The 18,262-nt window shown below is 51.5% G+C and overlaps 1 protein-coding gene across 1 annotated transcript in view; it reads right to left on the reverse strand.

The window, feature by feature from the left end:
• The window catches only part of LOC126534404 (probable thiopurine S-methyltransferase), a 60,746-nt gene extending 55,690 nt beyond the window's left edge, over positions 1-5,056 (reverse strand). The window contains exon 1 of the mRNA XM_050181689.3: positions 4,450-5,056. Within this exon, the coding sequence (XP_050037646.2) occupies positions 4,450-4,541 (92 nt within the window). The 5' untranslated portion in view covers positions 4,542-5,056. The remainder of the gene's footprint in view (positions 1-4,449) is intronic.
• Between the last annotated feature and the right edge of the window lie 13,206 nt (positions 5,057-18,262).

An 18,262-nucleotide genomic window follows, 5' to 3' on the forward strand; every position in this document is an offset into this window, starting at 1 on the left:
CTTTTACCCAAGTACAACACGCTGCTGGGCGCCTGCATGACGTAATGTCAGTCAAGTGCTGAAAACATGGAGGAAGGAAATAATAGGAAGGAGCATACCGCGACGATTGAAGCCAAACCTCACGGTTCAAAAGGTGATCGCACGTCAAGGTACGTGTTTGGTTTTAGTGTTCCCGCTGTGCGGGCAGAGCCACGGCAGGGCAGCTGAACAAGCGTACACGGAATAAATCTGCTTACATAGCTACCGCAGGCACCGAACTTCTTAGCAAATCAGTGAGTGAAGTTGTTCGCACCTCTTTTCTTGTTCTATGCCACGCAAGCTGGACCAGTCATCTGCGAACTTCGCAGATCCTAACACCAAAGACTTTATTCACGGCAGCAGTTTATTTCTGTAGTCGAAACAGTGGTGCTTAATGTGGGGCACACCACGCTGTAAAGGGCCCCTCACCAGGGCCCATAGCAAATTTTTGTTATGCGCTGTAAGTTGTCATGTGTCCGCTACGAGCATTCTGTCACAAAAATTTTTCAAATTTGCTCATTAATAGCCGATACAGAAATATTTCAGTACCGCGAACCCATTATTTCAGCAGGCGGGCTCCACTGTCAAGAAATACGCTCTCTCCACTCGCCCTCTCTAGCCTCCGCAAGCGAAATTCCTTCCCTGCGTTCTTCCATGCCGGAACTCGAGGATCGCGGGACGCATACGTCACAGGCCCCGCCTTCATTTTTGTTTCTTCTCGCTTTTCGGCGCTGCGCACTTCTGCGGACGGCGTCGCGCGCAAGCTGTTGTCTCGTTCGCACAGCGCACGATTTCGCGCGCTGCGCACAAGGAAACATGACTATCGGTATAATTCAGTGCTACACGAATAGTGAGGCAGAACAAGCGGACCTGAGAGCATGATCACGCACTGGAACACGGTAGAAAATGGCATAGTTTCGGTACCTGCGCACGTGAACGCACGACCGTGGGAACAATCAGACGAAGCGGAAGTACATCTCTCTTGCTTTGGTACGAAGCAAAACAAAAAACACGCAGACATTCCGTGTGTGTGTTTTATTATTTCTCTACACTTCAATTCGTCAACTCAAGCAACAAATCCCACAGATAACAGATGTTGCCTTGAATAATTCTCGAAGTCACGTGTCACCAAGAGCGACGTCACACTGCGGACACCAGTACGTAGGCGCAGGCACACGAGTACGTCATCCTACGGCTAGGAGCGCGGCGGCCGCGAGGAGAAGAAAGAACGGCGTTCTGTTTGAAATTTCAGATCTTTCCGCGGCGCCTAGCGATATAATACTTTGTAGATACGATCGCTATCGCGCAATGTATGCTCGCGCTTGTCAGCTCAAAATGGCCAGAGCTGGTGAGGGCCCCTTTACGATCTTATACCACAAACTGCCGGGTCCGTCAATTCAACCTTCACCTTGATAAGTCCGCTGGTTTTTTTTTTTGTGTGTGTGTGTGTGTGATGACCTTAATATGGGACAAAGGTTCGTGTACTCAAAAGGTTCTGATGGTTCTCTTAGGCGGAGCCTCCGAGACCACAAACGTTTATTGGTACTAAAGAAGGCTTAAAAATAAATAGAAGAAAATAGCAAACATGAAAGAAACACTGAAATACACATCAAGACACACATTTGGGGCTAGTATGGAGCTAAGTGGTGCGCGAGTCCGGGCTTGCCATGACGGCAGGGATACATAACAGTCTCGAAGCTGCGACGCTGCGACAAGCTGGTGAAAGGAGTGGCGCCGGTCTCACCAAAGGTCGTGGTCTAAGTTCGTTGACCGGGCGACCGGAACTGGCCAGCTCTGTCTCGGAGAAGTAAAGCAAGCGGCTCGGTGGCACGAGCAGACGGCGGCGGCGTTCCGTCCGGGCAGCTGGGTGTAGAGCTCGGGCCCGTAGCTCGACTGCTCTTGTCCTGCCCACGGGCACAGAAGTTCGAACGCCGGCCTCGGGCAGCAGGCGGCACGGCAGACGGGGGTGGCGTTCTGGCAGGGCAGCTGGCGTAGAACTCGGGCCCGTAGCCCGTCTGTTCTCGTCGTGCCCACGAGCACAGAAGCTCACCGGCCTTGAGCAGCTGGCGGCCCGCTCGGGTAGACGGGCGACGCACAGGAACAGGTTGGCAGGAGGCCCCGGTCGGGTGAAGTCCTGATGGCTCGGGTCCGGAACCCGACGGCGCGTCTGCAACGCCCGCTCCGGTGGTTGACCTCCTCCTGCCGTCGCTTCCTGGAGCTCTCCTGTCGTCTCCCTCTGCGTCTCCCGCGCTTTTATGCGAAGCATATTACTAGAGCTCAACCCAGCTCCTCAGGCGCGGCGGTGTCGCCTTCAATACCACGTGACACCGTGACGTCACGACAGAGGAGAAACGGGGCTCCAACTCGCGCCGTCGCTCGCGGCGTCGCCTTCAAGGCTGACCACGTGACGTCACGACAGAGGAGAAACGGGGCTCCAACTCGTGCCGTCGCTCGCGGCGTCGCCGCGGTATATAAGCAGCTGCGCTTGTTTCTAGGTGGCTTTGGCTCAACTCTTGCAAGATGGGCTGGGTGGGAATCGAACCAGGGTCTCCGGAGTGTGAGACGGAGACGCTACCACTGAGCCACGAGTACGATGCTTCAAAGCGGCACAAAAGCGCCTCTAGTGAATGCGGTGTTGCCTTAGGAACGAGCTGTTTCTAAGGCTCAGGCGTGCGTCGCTTGCTCAGGCGCACATTTCGTTGCCGCGCCGAACGCTGCGTTGCTCGACGCTCACCTCGTCCAATGCGGGGCGGGTAGTCGCTGCGCCGTAGCCCATTGTCTTACACCCCTTGGCGGGTCGACGGGAACGCTCTCGCGTTCCACTCTTGAAGGCGAAGCAGAGTAACGCATGAGTTGTTTCTTCGTCTAGCCGAACCAAATATAGCCAAGCAACAGCAGTTCACCAGGCTAAACAGTGGTTCAACAACTAAAATAAAGGCTAGTATGCTTCGCATCCTGGGCTTAACCTTAGCTAAGCCACAGCCATTTTTTCTTCTCTCTGGCCGATTAGGCATTCTCGGATTGGCTGCCTGACGCCCCGTGGTCTTTTCTAATTGGTTTGCTTTTCTTCTTTTTGTTGTTTTTCTTGCGCCGCGCGTTCTCGTGCCGGACGCTCTTCGGCGTCGTTGTTTTCCTTCTTCCAGCACGGAATCCGCCTCGGCGCGCGCACTCCTTGTCGTCTGCTCCTGACCGTCCCGATCACCGCACCATGTCGCGCACCACACATCACAGTGTGTGAATACTACGACCCAACTTTAGGAGAGCTGCCGAGAGATGGAAATATATGCCTAAACCATGAGAGGAGCAATTTCATTTAACATGTTCTGAGCGTTTGAACAACTTCCATCTGTTGAATTGTTATGAGATCAGTTTTGCTTTCTTTGGCAGTTCCAACAGTAACTGTCAGGTTGCAATTGTGACTTTATGCGTGGTTTATAAGGCAAGGCCGGGACCACGTATCTACTGAGCGCATTGTCACAATTGAAGTATCTACGCAACGCCCGATAAAGTAGAATTATGCTTCCATCTCAAAAGTCTCTACACTGCAATAAAATTACGGACATGTCCTAAAAAGCCAGTTTTTTTTTTCTTCGAAGAGTGCAACTTCCAACAGCACACAATATGCTATATAGCCACAAGTCCTCATATGCATCTCAACGGACGCATGCTACTGCATCTAACATATTAAACAGAGACGGGCTTAACTGTACGAATTAGCGACATATCGGCTGAGAGTAAATGTAGCAGGACAACTCAAAGCGCAGCAATGAAAGCGCACATGTTCTTGCACCAGCCAGGGGGCGCCACGACGCTCTCATTTATCACCCCAGCATCGCTGACGCCGGCCGCTAAGGATGCGAAGAAAATGAGACGGCATTAGGAAACAACGAGAACCCACGCTTCATCTTTCGTCCGAATGTCACCAACAGTGCTTTGCCGAGCTGAAGCTTAGGAATGTTCGCGCTCCTGATCTCGATCGCAGTTTCGGCACCTCATGAGAAATGTGCGCATTTGGAAATTATCGGATCTCGGGCACTCTTGCTAAGCGATAAGCGATTGGTGATGTCATGGCGAATATTTATAGCGTGCTTCCCTTTTTGCTGCTATAGCGCTTGCTAGGCTGTGCGTTCTGGCACTGGTGTCGCTGAGGAAAGGTTCACCCCGAGATGCCCGTGAATAGGTGCCTGATGCTGTATTCATAAAGAAAGAATTTCTCTTCCTTATCCATACACGCCCCCCCCCCCCCCCCACCTGGAACACTACTCCTTTCCGGCTGCAGCTATAACAACAAAAACGAGTTGAAATTATCAAGGTTATTACCATGATTAGGATAACGACATGGTTTTTACTTAAAGGCCACGGTGACGATTGTGTACGCTTGAGAAGGCTTTTGCCTCTCGAAGTCCTCCGACTAAAGTATAGAGAGCTCACCTGCAAACGCCAGGGCGTTGCCATGTAGGGCTGCCTTCCTTCCACCACGCCGTCCAGAAATCCAGGCCATCGTTTACGGGTACGGTGGACATCGTAAGTGCAATAGCTTTCAACGTTTTCAGTGCAGGCGCCGAGTGGCAGCAGTGAGCATAGCGTTCGCATTTATCTGCCTAGCTGCATTCGGTGTCACCATGGCTCCTGCTCGTGCAAACGTGTGCAACAGCTGCTGCCATTCAAGGGCACTGTAGAGGAGGCGCCCGCACACCAGAACTTTTAGAGGGAAAGTCACCTATCCGCGGCTTTCCTGATGCTGCACATGTGACATCCTCGCAGTCATTAATACAATAATTAGACTAGACAGAAATTTAGTGCTAGAATTTTTGACGAAGCTGAAGCTGACCTAGCTAGACAATTAGGGCCGCACAAGTAATGCACTTCACTTGGCTTGTGGCATCTACCATGCCGCGCAACTAACGATGCTTTCCACTTGTTTTGCATCCACCGGCATTATTTTGGCAGCGGAGAAGTACCGGCCTGTCTCTGTAACAATAAGAGGGGGAATGTTCCCAGGGCCCCCTCTGAATCCGCCAGTGGGTAGTAGACCTGAACGCCCACCTGCGCAAAGTCGTCATTAACGAACTTAAAAGTACAAAGCCTGGAAACCACATCATACGCTAGGTCGAAGACTACCTGCATGACAAAGGAATTCGATTCTGAGGCCCGGATAGTCAAACATTAACACCATTCCCAGTAGGACGCGGAACACCATAGGGACCTATCATATTGTCACGTGGTAGTGACGGTGAAGAAAAGCGGCAATACGGTGGAATACAAAACTAGCTTTTATTGGGCGAACCTGTGACCACAAAACAGGCTACACTTATAGCACAACGATAGCGGCGAACACGGTCGGCGATCGTCGGAAATCTGATCAGCGGGTCAAGCGCGTCGGCTTTTATACATCAGTCATCGAATGTTCCAGACTAATCGTTGGGACCCGCATGCCTTCTACAAAGTTCTACACAATTCGCGTCAAGCGATGAAATCAGATAACGCGAGGTTCGGCGACAACAGACAGCCGGGTAGAAGCATCGATAACTTTCCAGAAACGTCGATACATGCAGGCGCGTCCCGCGCTGTGCGATTACAGTTGTTAAGCGGCGCAACGTGGTCGCCCGATAAAGATAAGTACACGTGTCAATACCCCCCTCTTAAAAAGCATCAACTCGATGCTGCAAACAAACGAAAGTATTAAACAAAAGCACTCGTAGCAAAGAAAAGAACAAAAATGATGAAGTTCGTCAGCGTCCGTAAAAGGGTTTAAGGCGCACCACGTGGACCACTTCAGATCGTGCGCGGCGCTGCTGTGAATGCGAAATGCCGTCTGGCACGACCTCATTGTCCAGAGCGCCAATACGTCGGATGACCTTGTAGGGTCCGAAATAGCGTCGGAGTAGTTTCTCACTGAGTCCTCGTCGGCGTATCGGGGTCCAGACCCAAACACGGTCGCCAGGCTGGTACTCGACGAAGCGTCGTCGGAGGTTGTAGTGTCGGCTGTCGGTCCTCTGCTGGTTCTTGATCCGCAGGCGGGCGAGCTGTCGGGCTTCTTCGGCGCGCTGGAGATAGCTAGCGACGTCAACATTCTCTTCGTCAGTTACGTGCGGCAGCATGGCGTCAAGCGTCGTCGTCGGGTTCCTGCCGTAAACCAGCTTAAACGGCGTGATCTGTGTTTCTTGCACCGCCGTGTTGTACGCAAAGGTTACGTACGGCAGGATCGCGTCCCACGTCTTGTGTTCGACGTCGACGTACATTGCTAGCATGTGGGCGAGGGTCTTGTTCAGGCGCTCCGTGAGACCATTCGTCTGCGTATGGTAGGCAGTTGTCCTCCTGTGGCTTGCCTGGTTTTACTGCAGAATGGCCTGGGTGAGCTCTGCTGTAAAAGCCGTTCCTCTGTCGGTGATGAGGACTTCTGGAGCACCATGTCGCAGCAGGATGTTCTCGACGAAAAATTTCGCTACTTCGGCCGCGCTGCCTTTTGGTAGAGCTTTAGTTTCAGCAAAGCGGGTGAGATAGTCCGTCGCCACGACGATCCACTTATTCCCGGATGTTGACATCGGAAACGGCCCCAACAAATCCATCCCAATCTGCTGGAATGGTCGGCGAGGAGGTTCGATCGGCTGTAGTAATCCTGCTGGCCTTGTCGGTGGTGTCTTGCGTCGTTGACAGTCTCGGCATGTCTTGACGTAACGGGCGACGTCGGCGGTCAGACGCGGCCAGTAATACCTTTCCTGTATTCGCGACAGCGTCCGGGAGAAACCGAGGTGCCCAGCGGTTGGATCGTCGTGTAGGGCGTGCAGTATTTCTGGACGCAGCGCTGATGGTACAACAAGAAGGTAGCTGGCGCGGACTGGTGAGAAGTTCTTCTTCACGAGCAGGTTGTTTTGTAGCGTGAACGAAGACAACCCGCGCTTAAATGCCCTAGGGACAACGTCGGTGTTCCTTTCCAAATACTCGACGAGGCCTTTTAGCTCCGGGTCTGCTCGTTGCTGTTTAGTGAAGTCTTCCGCGCTTATTATACCAAGGAAGGCGTCGTCGTCCTCGTCGTCTTGCGGCGGGGGATCGGTGGGGGCGCGTGATAAGCAGTCGGCGTCGGAGTGTTTTCTTCCGGACTTGTATATTACCGTGACGTCATATTCTTGTAGTCTGAGGCTCCACCGCGCCAGCCGTCCTGAAGGGTCCTTTAAGTTAGCTAGCCAACACAACGCGTGGTGGTCGCTGACGACTTTGAATGGCCTGCCATAGAGATAAGGGCGGAATTTAGCTGTAGCCCAAATGATGGCGAGGCATTCCTTTTCAGTCGTAGAATAATTGCTTTCCGCTTTTGACAGCGACCGGCTAGCATACGATATCAAACGTTCAAGTCCTTCTTTCCTCTGGACTACGACAGCACCGAGGCCTAGGCTACTGGCGTCAGTGTGGATTTCGGTATCGGCGTCCTCGTCGAAGTGTGCAAGTACCGGCGGTGACTGCATGCGTCGTTTGAGTTCTTGAAATGCCTTGGCCTGCGGCGTTTCCCATTTGAACTCGACATCACATTTGGTTAGATGTGTTAGCGGCTCCGCGATGCGTGAAAAATCCTTGACAAAGCGCCTATAGTAGGCACACATGCCAAGGAATCTGCGCACTGCCTTCTTGTCGGTTGGCTGCGGGAACTTCGCGATGGCAGCTGTCTTCTGTGGGTCGGGGCGTACTCCTGATTTGCTGATGACGTGGCCTAGGAACAAAAGCTCATCGTAAGCGAATCGACACTTCTCCGGCTTCAGAGTGAGCCCTGATGACTTGATGGCCTCTAGTACTGTCGCAAGCCGCCTCAGGTGATCGTCGAAATTTCCGGCGAAGACGACGACGTCATCCAAGTAAACGAGACAGGTCTGCCACTTCAATCCTGCTAAAACCATGTCCATCACGCGCTGGAACGTTGCAGGCGCCGAGCACAGTCCGAATGGCATAACCTTGAACTCGTAGAGGCCGTCTGGGGTGACGAAGGCCGTCTTTTCGCGATCTCTTTCGTCGACTTCTATTTGCCAATAGCCAGACTTGAGGTCCATTGACGAGAAGTATTTAGCGTTGCAGAGCCGATCCAGTGCGTCGTCTATCCGTGGGAGGGGGTATACGTCCTTCTTCGTGATCTTGTTAAGACGACGATAATCGACGCAGAAACGCAGGGTTCCGTCCTTTTTTTTTCACCAGGACTACAGGAGATGCCCACGGGCCTTTGGACGGCTGGATGATGTCGTCGCGCAGCATTTCGTCGACTTGGTGCCTTATAGCTTCACGTTCTCGCGTCGAAACTCGGTATGGGCTCTGGCGGAGAGGTCGAGCGCCCTCTTCGGTTATTATGCGATGCTTTGCGACTGGGGTTCGTCGAATCCTTGATGACGTCGAAAAGCACTCTTTGTATCGTCGAAGTAGACTTCTGAGCTGTTGTTGCTTAATCGTGGGGAGACTTGGATTTATGTCGAAGTCTGGCTCGGGAACTACGGTCGTCGGGGTAGATGCGGCAGAATCCGAGAGGACAAACGCATTACTGGTTTCCAGAATTTCCTCGATGTACGCGATCGTCGTGCCCTTGTTGATGTGCTTGAACTCTTGGCTGAAGTTTGTTAGCAACACTTCAGTTTTCCCTCCATGCAGTCGAGCGATCCCTCTTGCGACGCAAATTTCACGGTCTAGCAGTAGACGTTGGTCGCCTTCGATGACGGCTTCTACGTCAGCGGGTGTTTCGGTGCCGACCGAAATAAAAATGCTGGAGCGAGGCGGGATGCTCACTTGATGTTCGAGCACACTCAAGGCGTGGTGACTACGAGGGCTCTCCGGCGGTATCGCATGATCTTCCGACAGCGTTATTGACTTCGACTTCAGGTCGATGACTGCGCCGTGTTAGTTGAGGAAGTCCATGCCGAGAATGACGTCTCGTGAACATTGTTGGAGGATAACGAAGGTGACAGGGTAAGTCCGGTCGTGGATGGTAATTCTTGCCGTGCACATTCCTGTCGGCATAATCAGGTGTCATCCAGCAGTCCGAATTTGAGGGCCTTCCCATGCAGTCTTAACCTTCTTCAACTGGACGGCGATGTGTCCACTCATGACTGAGTAATCTGCGCCTGTGTCGACTAAGGCGGTGACTGCGTGGCCGTCTAGAAGTACGTCGAGGTCGGTGGTTCTTTGTCTTGCGTTGCAGTTGGGTCTTGGCGTCGGATCACGGCTGCGTCGTGTTGAACTGAAGCTGGTACGTCGCGTCGTCAAGTAGTCTTTCGTCGGTGTAGTCTTGGCTTCCTGACTTCCTCGGGATGGCGGCGTGTCGTTATTATGTCGTCGAGATGGTTTCTTCGGCGTCTTCGTCGGCGGCGGAGGATCTTCGTCAGTTCGACGAACAGCAACCGCACCTCCATCGGTTGCTGCTTTTAGTTTTCCGGATATGGGCTCGCTGACCGGCCCCGGGCTGGGCCAGTGTATGGTCGGCGCTGCGGCGAGAGGTAGCGGCCTGGTGATGGCGAACGCGACGGTCGTCGAGAGCTCCACTGAGTAGCGGCGAGGTAGTCGGCGATGTCACGAGGGCGTTCACCTTCCCGAGGGCGCGGTGCATCGACGGCGAACCCTCGCAATCCCAGGTTGCGGTATGGGCATCGGCGGTATACATGGCCGGCTTCGCCGCAGTGGTAGCAGAGCGGGCGGTGATCGGGGGCTCGCCAAATGTCCGTCTTCCTCGCGTAGCTGCGCGAGGAAGACGGACATAGCTGCGCAGGAAGACGGGTGGGCGTGCTGGCAGCGGCGGTGGTGGACGACGGAATTGCGCCGTTACAGGGCCCTGGCGCGGTCGTGGAGGAGGACCTTGACGGCGTACGACGGCTGCGTAGGTCATCGCTTCGGGCTGGGGTTGCGGTAATTGAGGTTGCACCTCCGGAACTCCAAGCGACCGCTGAACCTCATCTTTGACGATGTCAGCGATCGAGGCCACTTGAGGCTGCGACGACGGGAAGATCTTCTGAAGCTCCTCTCGTACGACTGCTCTAATAGTCTCGCGTAGATCGTCCGTAGCCAGTAATTGAACCCCGGCTTAGTTTGTAGAGTTCGTGCGGCGATCGAATTGCCGGTTTCGGATCTCGAGTGTCTTCTCAATGTTCGTCACCTCACGAAGAAACTCTTCGACGGTCTTCGGTGGGCTTCTTACCATCCCGGCGAAAAGTTCCTCCTTTACACCACGCATCAGTAGGCGGACTTTCTTCTCCTCGGTCATATCCGGGTCGGCGTGGCGGAACAAACGGCTCATTTCTTCCGTGAAGATGGCAACGTTCTCGTTTGGTAGCTGCACTCGGGCGTCCAGCATAGCTTCAGCCCTTTCCTTGCGCACGACGCTTGTAAAGGTGCGTAGGAAGCCGCTACGGAACAGGTCCCACGTTGTCAAGGTCGATTCTCTGTTCTCAAACCAAGTTCTGGCGGTGTCTTCTAAGGCGAAGTAGACATGCCGCAGCTTCTCGTCGGAGTCCCAGCTGTTGAATGTTGAGATTCGTTCGTAGGTCTCCAGCCATGATTCCGGGCCTTCAGTCGCTGCTCCATGGAAGGTTGGTGGGTCCCGAGGTTGTTGTAGAATAACGGGGGGCGCTGAGGCAGCCATTGGGGTTGTCTTGGTCACAATCTCCTTTGTCGTCTCAGGTAGAAGTCCGTGCTCTGGGGGCAGTCCTTGCAGTCTGCGGCTAGCACGCTGGTCTTGGGCGATGTTGGTTCTGTCCTCGGGCTTCGGGCTTGGATCGCGGCTTTGCGGGGGCGTTCGGTACATGAACGCACAAGCACCTCCACCAGATGTCACGTGGTAGTGACGGTGAAGAAAAGCGGCAATACGGTGGAATACAAAACTAGCTTTTATTGGGCGAACCTGTGCCCACAAAACAGGCTACACTTATAGCACAACGATAGCGGCGACCACGGTCGGCGATCGTCGGAAATCTGATCAGCGGGTCAAGCGCGTCGGCTTTTATACAGCAGTCATCGAATGTTCCAGACTAATCGTTGGGACCCGCATGCCTTCTACAAAGTTCTACGCAATTCGCGTCAAGCGATGAAATCAGATAACGCGAGGTTCGGCGACAACAGACAGCCGGGTAGAAGCATCGATAACTTTCCAGAAACGTCGATACATGCAGGCGCGTCCCGCGCTGTGCGATTACAGTTGTTAAGCGGCGCAACGTGGTCGCCCGATAAAGATAAGTACACGTGTCAATATCGCCAAACCTGTAAGATCTGGCCATCGAGGGCCTTCCAGCCCGGCTCAACATTCCCGACCTACCACAGGCAATATACGCCGAGGATACCACTCGGCTGCGTTAGAGGTTGTCCTGCAGAACAAGAAGCCACGCTTCAGTCTGGCTTAGTGATGACCATATTACTAACAACGAATCTATTTTTTACACACTGACTCTTTATGCGCGCAGCAGCCTCGATCAATTCGAATCAGCGCTTTCTGCTGGGCAGGAAGCGGTAACTTGGCAGCAAACTTGGCAGTAGCGCCGAAAGTACAGTGCACGACATTAAGCATCATTCTGCTTGTCCTGCGGGTGTGCTTCTGGACGGTTGAGCATCGAGCCCGAAAAGCGCTGAGCTACAGCGAATGCACACAGGGTACTACAAAGGAAAATTTTGGCCTCGCAAGGAACGGACATTGTCTGCGCCTGCGACTTGAAATGACAGAACCTACATCACTGGTCTCCCCGTATAAAAGAAGCCACTCAAGCCCCGAAGCTTTCGCTTGGCAGTAGTGACGAAAGTACAGTGCACGACACTAAGCATCATTCTGCTTATCCTGCAAGTTAGTGCAAAGCTACTGTATTTGCATATATTCGTCCTTTTTTCGTCGCTGCTGCCGAGTATCATTAGGTTTATTGGGGCTATTTGTTGAATTTCCATTTTTCTCGCCTGCTATTCCTAAGTACCAAACTGTCGAAAGAACTGGCCAAGATAAAGGATGAACTAAAGTCTGATTTTGCTAAAGTACGAGACGAGATGCGGCATGAACTGAAATTGTTTCGTGAAGGTTTAGAAAGAGACCTACGAACAGAAAACCGCGAGCTCAAGAATGAGCAGAATAACATGGCGGAAAGTCTGGATTTTGCATTTCATGCAATTTATGAACTGAAGACAAAACTGGTGGAATGTACTGCAAAGAATGCTAAACACGACAGTGAAAACGCGGCTCTGCACGCTAAGTGTTCCTTTTTAGAAAGCACTGTTCAAAGCTTCGAAAACTGACTCGTGCAAACTGAGCAATACTCTCGTAAGACCAACGTAGAGATTCAGGGTGTAGTGAAGACCGAGAATGAGTGCTTGCGTGACCCACTTTCCAAACTTGGCTCTACGATCAATGAACCAATCGCTGTATCGGGCATTGAAATGTGCCATCGTGTACCTGCAAGCAGTAGTGATCGGACAAATATAATCGTCCAGTTCAAGAGACGCGCGAAGCTGGATAGCGTTTTCCACAAAGCCAGAAGAATGCGTCTCACAAACACAGATCTTGGGTTGGAAGGCTATCCTTCGGTGTATGTGAATGAACACCTTTGCCCTGCCCTGAAGAAGCGTCTCGCGATGGCCGTGAAAAGAAAACACGCGCATCACTGGAAATCGGTGTGGTCGTTTAACGGCAAAATTTTTGCAAGACATACCGATGACACGCCCGTTCTGCAGATAAGAAACGAGAGTGACGTCGAGAAGATAACGTCGGAGCAGCCGCAGGTGTAAAGTGAGGGAGTAGCGCGAATTTGTGTACCGCGCAACTATGGCTGCTCACCATCGTCAAAATGGCTTATCAAGAGCTTGCTCTCCCGCATCTCATTGCTGAGCAGGATGCATCGGCCACGGCTGTTTTGCATCTTAATGCGCGCTCAGCATGCGACAAGAGTGACGATATCATCCATTTTTGGCACAATTTACTTTTAAGTTTAATGTGATCATGATATCGGAAGCATGGTACTACAGTAACTGTGCTATGCTGACTTTACAAGGTTATCACCGCTTTTTTATTAATAGGCCCAGCAAAAAAGGCGGTGGTGTTGCACTTTTTGTTGAAAGCTATGCAAAACATGAATTAGTACCAGACTATACGAGAGTAACAGATGACTACAAAATACTCACTGTAAAGAGTAAAAACAGGATAATATCTCTGGTGTATCGGCCACCGAGTGGCAATGTTGTCACTTTTCTAGATTATTTTGAACCATTCCTAAATTATGTAAGCATGAACAATTTGATTCTTGTGTATGGCGGCGATCTTAATATAGATGTACTTAAACAGAGTAACTCATCGTTTCAACTGAACACGTGCCTCCAGTCTGCAGGTTTTGTAAATACAATAACCACACCAACACGCATTACAAGTCGTACATCTTCTTTACTTTGGTATAAAGTTTGTAAACAGGGTTAAGGTGCCTCAGAGAGGCTGGCCAACGTTTCGATAGGAGGACCTATCTTCGTCAAAGGCGGCCTCGTCATCCTCGGCATGTTAGTTTCAAAGGGTTATTGCAGTGCCGTCCCGTGCGGGTGTTGTCGCTGGGGGCTGGTTTTAAAGGGAGAGACCTTTGAGGTAGCGAGCGCTGTCGTCCGACGTCTGTGACCTTTGTTCCCAAGACGAAAGGACAAGAGCGGGAGAGTGGGAACGCGGGGAGAAAAGAAAGAGAAGCTCTTCCTTTTCTTTTCTCCCCGCGTTCCCCACTCTCCCGCTCTTATCCCTTACCCTTGGGGCGGAGGCGTAAACGTGAGCGGTCTGCATGGTGCAGCCACTTGGTGGCGCAGTGCTCAAACAGACAGAAACAGTTAATGTTGCATTAACCGAGCGTATTCTTCTTCGCTGCTGGTGTGAATTTTCGGCACTGGCGTAATAGTGTTGCTGCCCCAACGCCCCCCGTCCGCCTGCGTTTTACCGGAATACCGGACAAGCTAAACCTATCTATTGTCAGCAGTGAGATAGCCGAGCGTCTAGCGACGGTGTTCGAGCATTGTGTAGCACCGTCGATTGATTGCTGTCCACCAGTTCTCACTGCACGCGCAAGCTGTAGGATGCGTGCTGTGAAATTGTGAAAACACAAAACCAAAAAATATAAATTTTATGCTATTTAAAACCAAGAGTATTTATTTAAAACGATGAATGAAGCATTTTTGCACCTTCCTGCCTAGACCGTATTCTTGCCCAGGTTTGTAATGGTTGCGATAAATGCATTGTTTTATGTAAGTCCTTCTTCAATAGCAACTGATGAATTTTAATCTTGAGAAACGAGTAGTAGATACCCCGTGTACACGTGAACAAGCGCAAAAGCGTTGCAGAGCTGCTCTTTCTACTTTTGTCACTTGCAATGAAGCTAAAGAGCAGACGACGGGCAGCGTTGTGGAAGGCACGGGGTTATTTTTCTGCCGCTATCCGGCATGTGCTGTAGCACCTGAGAGCTCTAATAAACCAGTCATCAAAATACAAAAGTCTTTATTTATACCGAGAATTACACGTTTCTGGAGCACGATGTTTCGAGCGGGACTATTTTAGTCGCAGAGGCAATCGGCTGTCGCGCTTCGGTCATCTGGGCGGGGCCTCCCCTTTTTTTCTAAAGTTGAATCTGACTGTAGGATACTTGTCGCACTTTCCGCTGTCTGTCTTTCTTTCCCGCCAACTTAAGTCAGTGGTTAGTGCACGGATGGTCGAATGGGTAGAGCGTCGGGTGCTGTGCTGAGCGAACCGGGCTCGGGAACAAGCGCCGGACTATGCAACTTAGGTCACTGGGTATGTGCTGCTCTTCGGTGAACCTCTTTGACGCCATATTGGGTCTCGGGGCATGTCCCGCTCTTCAATGAATCGGTTTGATTCCAGCGTGGTTCACTGGGTACATGGCACTCGGTATGTGGCGCTGGGTAAGTGCCGCTCATGGATGAACCTCTTTGTATACTGCAACATCGGTCACTGAGCGTGTGTCGCTGTTCAATGAAAAAAAATCCTTTAAAATTTCTCCAGAGCTGGGCGGAGTGGAACGTGCGTCATGTATGTTTAGACTATCTTGGCTGAGTATATTCACGCGCGAGCCATTCAGAGACTTAGCGACGCCGCCAGGTGTCGCAGCGTGTGCAGAAAGCGCGAGACGGGAGCCTCGCTGCATACATGCCTCATACATGATACGTTTTGTCGCTGACAATAAGGCTTTTCGTTAAATTGATTAAATGCTGATCGCATTAACGTAGACCTTCATCGTGAGCTGGGTTCCGTCGGAATTTTTCCCTGTAACACCGCTTTCGAGGAATCAGGTACCCTGGTATGGGTTCGCACAATACTGCTCAGTGCTTTGAAGTATCGCGACTTCTCTCGTTTTGATTTCATTATTTGCTGTTGTAAGAGTTGTCGGAGGATCCCACCGCTGTCAAACAGATGTAGGAGTCGTCGGACGATCTCGCCGCTGCCACCGCTTGAAGGAGTTGAAGGTCGTAGAGAGCAACTCGGTGAACAGGATTTATTTACATTATTTACATATACGACAAGACATACATCGACAGTCTAGCGTGACTCCCAAATGGTGCCCGTAAGACTAACATACAGCAAACAGCTTACGAGCACACAGCTCACGAGTACATTTCGAGCATGACAACGAGCACACAACTCACTATGACGAGCACGCAACGAGCACCACAACGATCACCCAGCTCCCGACGACGAGCACGCACTAGCAGCCGACAATCGCTGCTTATAAGCTCTCCGCTCGACGTCATAGTTCGACGTCATCGTTCGACGTCACCGTTCGACGTCACCGAAAATGACCCGCCCTTTTGGAGGAGGCGCGCTCAAATACTCGTGTTGCACACACACACAGGTGTAAAGGTCCGGAGCCGACGTCAGAGGGGCTTCGTAGAACTCTGCTCCGTCAAGGATGGCGCGAGCGTTCACGTCCCTCTTGAGTTCGACCAAACCCGACCGTCGCGCTGCACAAGAGCAAAGGTTTACGCAGAATTAAACCGAAGGCTCTCAACCACCAATACCCGAACGTATCTTAAGCAGCCTAACTTCACGAACAGCCTGTTCTTACCCTATCGCAGTGGCGTACTTATCTCATGTGCTGTTGCCTCCGAACCGTGTAGCCAACTCCAAAGGTACGTCATCACAGACGCGCTAACTTTGTGGTCCCTATTCCGAACGCGTACTTGCGTCTTACGCAAACGTTTCATTACGCTTACTCACATTTGTTCCTTTAGTCCACACAGGACACGTTCCGTAAACGAACAACTACCTTGCGTAACTCACGCACACCACAGAACCCTTAAAAAATGCGTCTGCCGATAACTCGTTCTACGCACGCTTACTAAAGAAGTCAGAATACGGCTGCCCTTAACACACACGAGCAACCCAGTCATAAATCTTCTGCTTCCCTCCGTCCACCCAGGACATGCGCTAATGGAACTACGAACTCAGTGCAAATCACGCACTTACTGATCTACGCGCTTAACCTTAGAAAATAACAAAGCACTTAAAAAAAAGAAGGTTAATAACACACACGCGCGTTACGATAGGCCTCTCCCCGATAACCTTGACACTCAGGTTACTCACAAACACAAAAAAGGAGCCTATATACTTATTAATGAACACCTCGCGATACTACATGTTTACTTAAAACGCGTCTTTCAACTCTCGGAGCTTCTCAAACAAAACAAAGCTCATACTTTTACATATTAAAAGAAACTTAAATCGCGAAAATTATCCGATGCTCAAAAAATAAAACAAAACACCTTTTTTTTCCTTCTACGGAAGCTCTCTTGGCCTCTCTTTTTCAAACGTTTACAACTGACTCATACTATTTGAGCCGTACTCGAGGTGGTCGCGGTCCGAAAGTTACTCTGGCTACCGAGGAACAACAAAAGGGCTGACTCACTATCAGCTCCCCCAAGACGTTACAGTTCCCTGCCAATTTGCGTCCTGGCGCCCCGTTTTCATCACGACCTCGATTGACCGCGTCGCTACTCCCCACCTGGTCTCGTCTGGCCACCTTGCGCTTCTTTGTACTACACGCTGAGCTTCGAAAAGAACGACGGAACGACGAGGAATTTACCTGCCCCGTGCCCTTTGTCCGCGTCCGTGCAGAACATGCTTCTCGGTCCCCCTTTGACCGGTGGCTCGAACGTGTTTGATGCGTCAACATCGTCACCGACGACCGCATCTTTCTTTTCCTCGCGCCTGGCTTTTCGTGCCTGTCGCCGTCTTTGGCTTCGCTACATTAGCCACCGCATTCCGATCTTTTCGGCGCTTCTTTCTGCGGCGCTTTCTCCTCGAACTCTCTTTCATGCCGTCATCTCGCGCCTCGTGCTGGCCGTTACAAATCTCGTCGGCCCGGATCGGTCTCTTACCCGCACAGTCTGAATGATCCTTAACCAAAAATCCTCTCTTGGCTACCTAGACTGGCGGAGAGCCGCACCGATCCCTGAACAATGCAGTTGTTCTCTCGTGAGCTACGGAGCTCGCCATCCCGAGAACTACTCTCAACTGCATCGTCCAGCTGGCACTTCTCTTCGGCACGCAGATCTGGCTCGGCATGGGTGCTCGCGTCTGTCGGGTCAACAGCACTCTTTACTTCGCTAGCAACCTCGCTAACATTACAAGCGACGCACACGCGCGGTAACTGTGCCAATTTGTTCGCTGCTGGCCTAGCTGTCTCTACAGTCCTCTGTTGGCAGAGCACCTCGTCGCTCTCACTCTGGCCTTTAACGGCCTCTGCTGCCACTAAGGCATTGTTAGCTGCTAGCACTTCGAGTTCACTTATGAACGTGCTGCTAATCTCGCAGGTGCTGCTACTTCTCTCGGATTTTGAGCAAAATCTGCTATCTACTTCCTCCCACTTTTGCTGCGTCCAGCCTACAGATTTCTCCAGCCGCTGTTGACTTTGCTCGATTAACTGCTCAAAACCTTCAATCTGTTTGTTCAATGCCTCAATGTACTGCCTCGTTACTTCTGTTAGGCCTTCTTCCTGCGAAATATTTTTGAGTTCCTGCCTAGCTTCTTCCTGTTCTTGCTTAAATTCATCCTGTTCTTGCCTAATTGCTTCCTGTTCCCGTTTCTTACTTAGAATTCGTTTGCCCATTTGTTCTATGTATTTCAAATCATTCTCACTTTCGAGAATTGTCTTACGAATTTCTGTTTCCGTTAAGTCCTCCTCTACGTCTACCTCGATCTCTTCACACAACCACAATAAGTCAGCTCTCGTCAAACACATTAGGACCATGGTCGCTACCTTAAGCTTTGGCT

The sequence above is a fragment of the Dermacentor andersoni genome, chromosome 7, assembly GCF_023375885.2.
Source record: "Dermacentor andersoni chromosome 7, qqDerAnde1_hic_scaffold, whole genome shotgun sequence".
In the NCBI taxonomy this organism is placed as follows: domain Eukaryota; kingdom Metazoa; phylum Arthropoda; class Arachnida; order Ixodida; family Ixodidae; genus Dermacentor; species Dermacentor andersoni.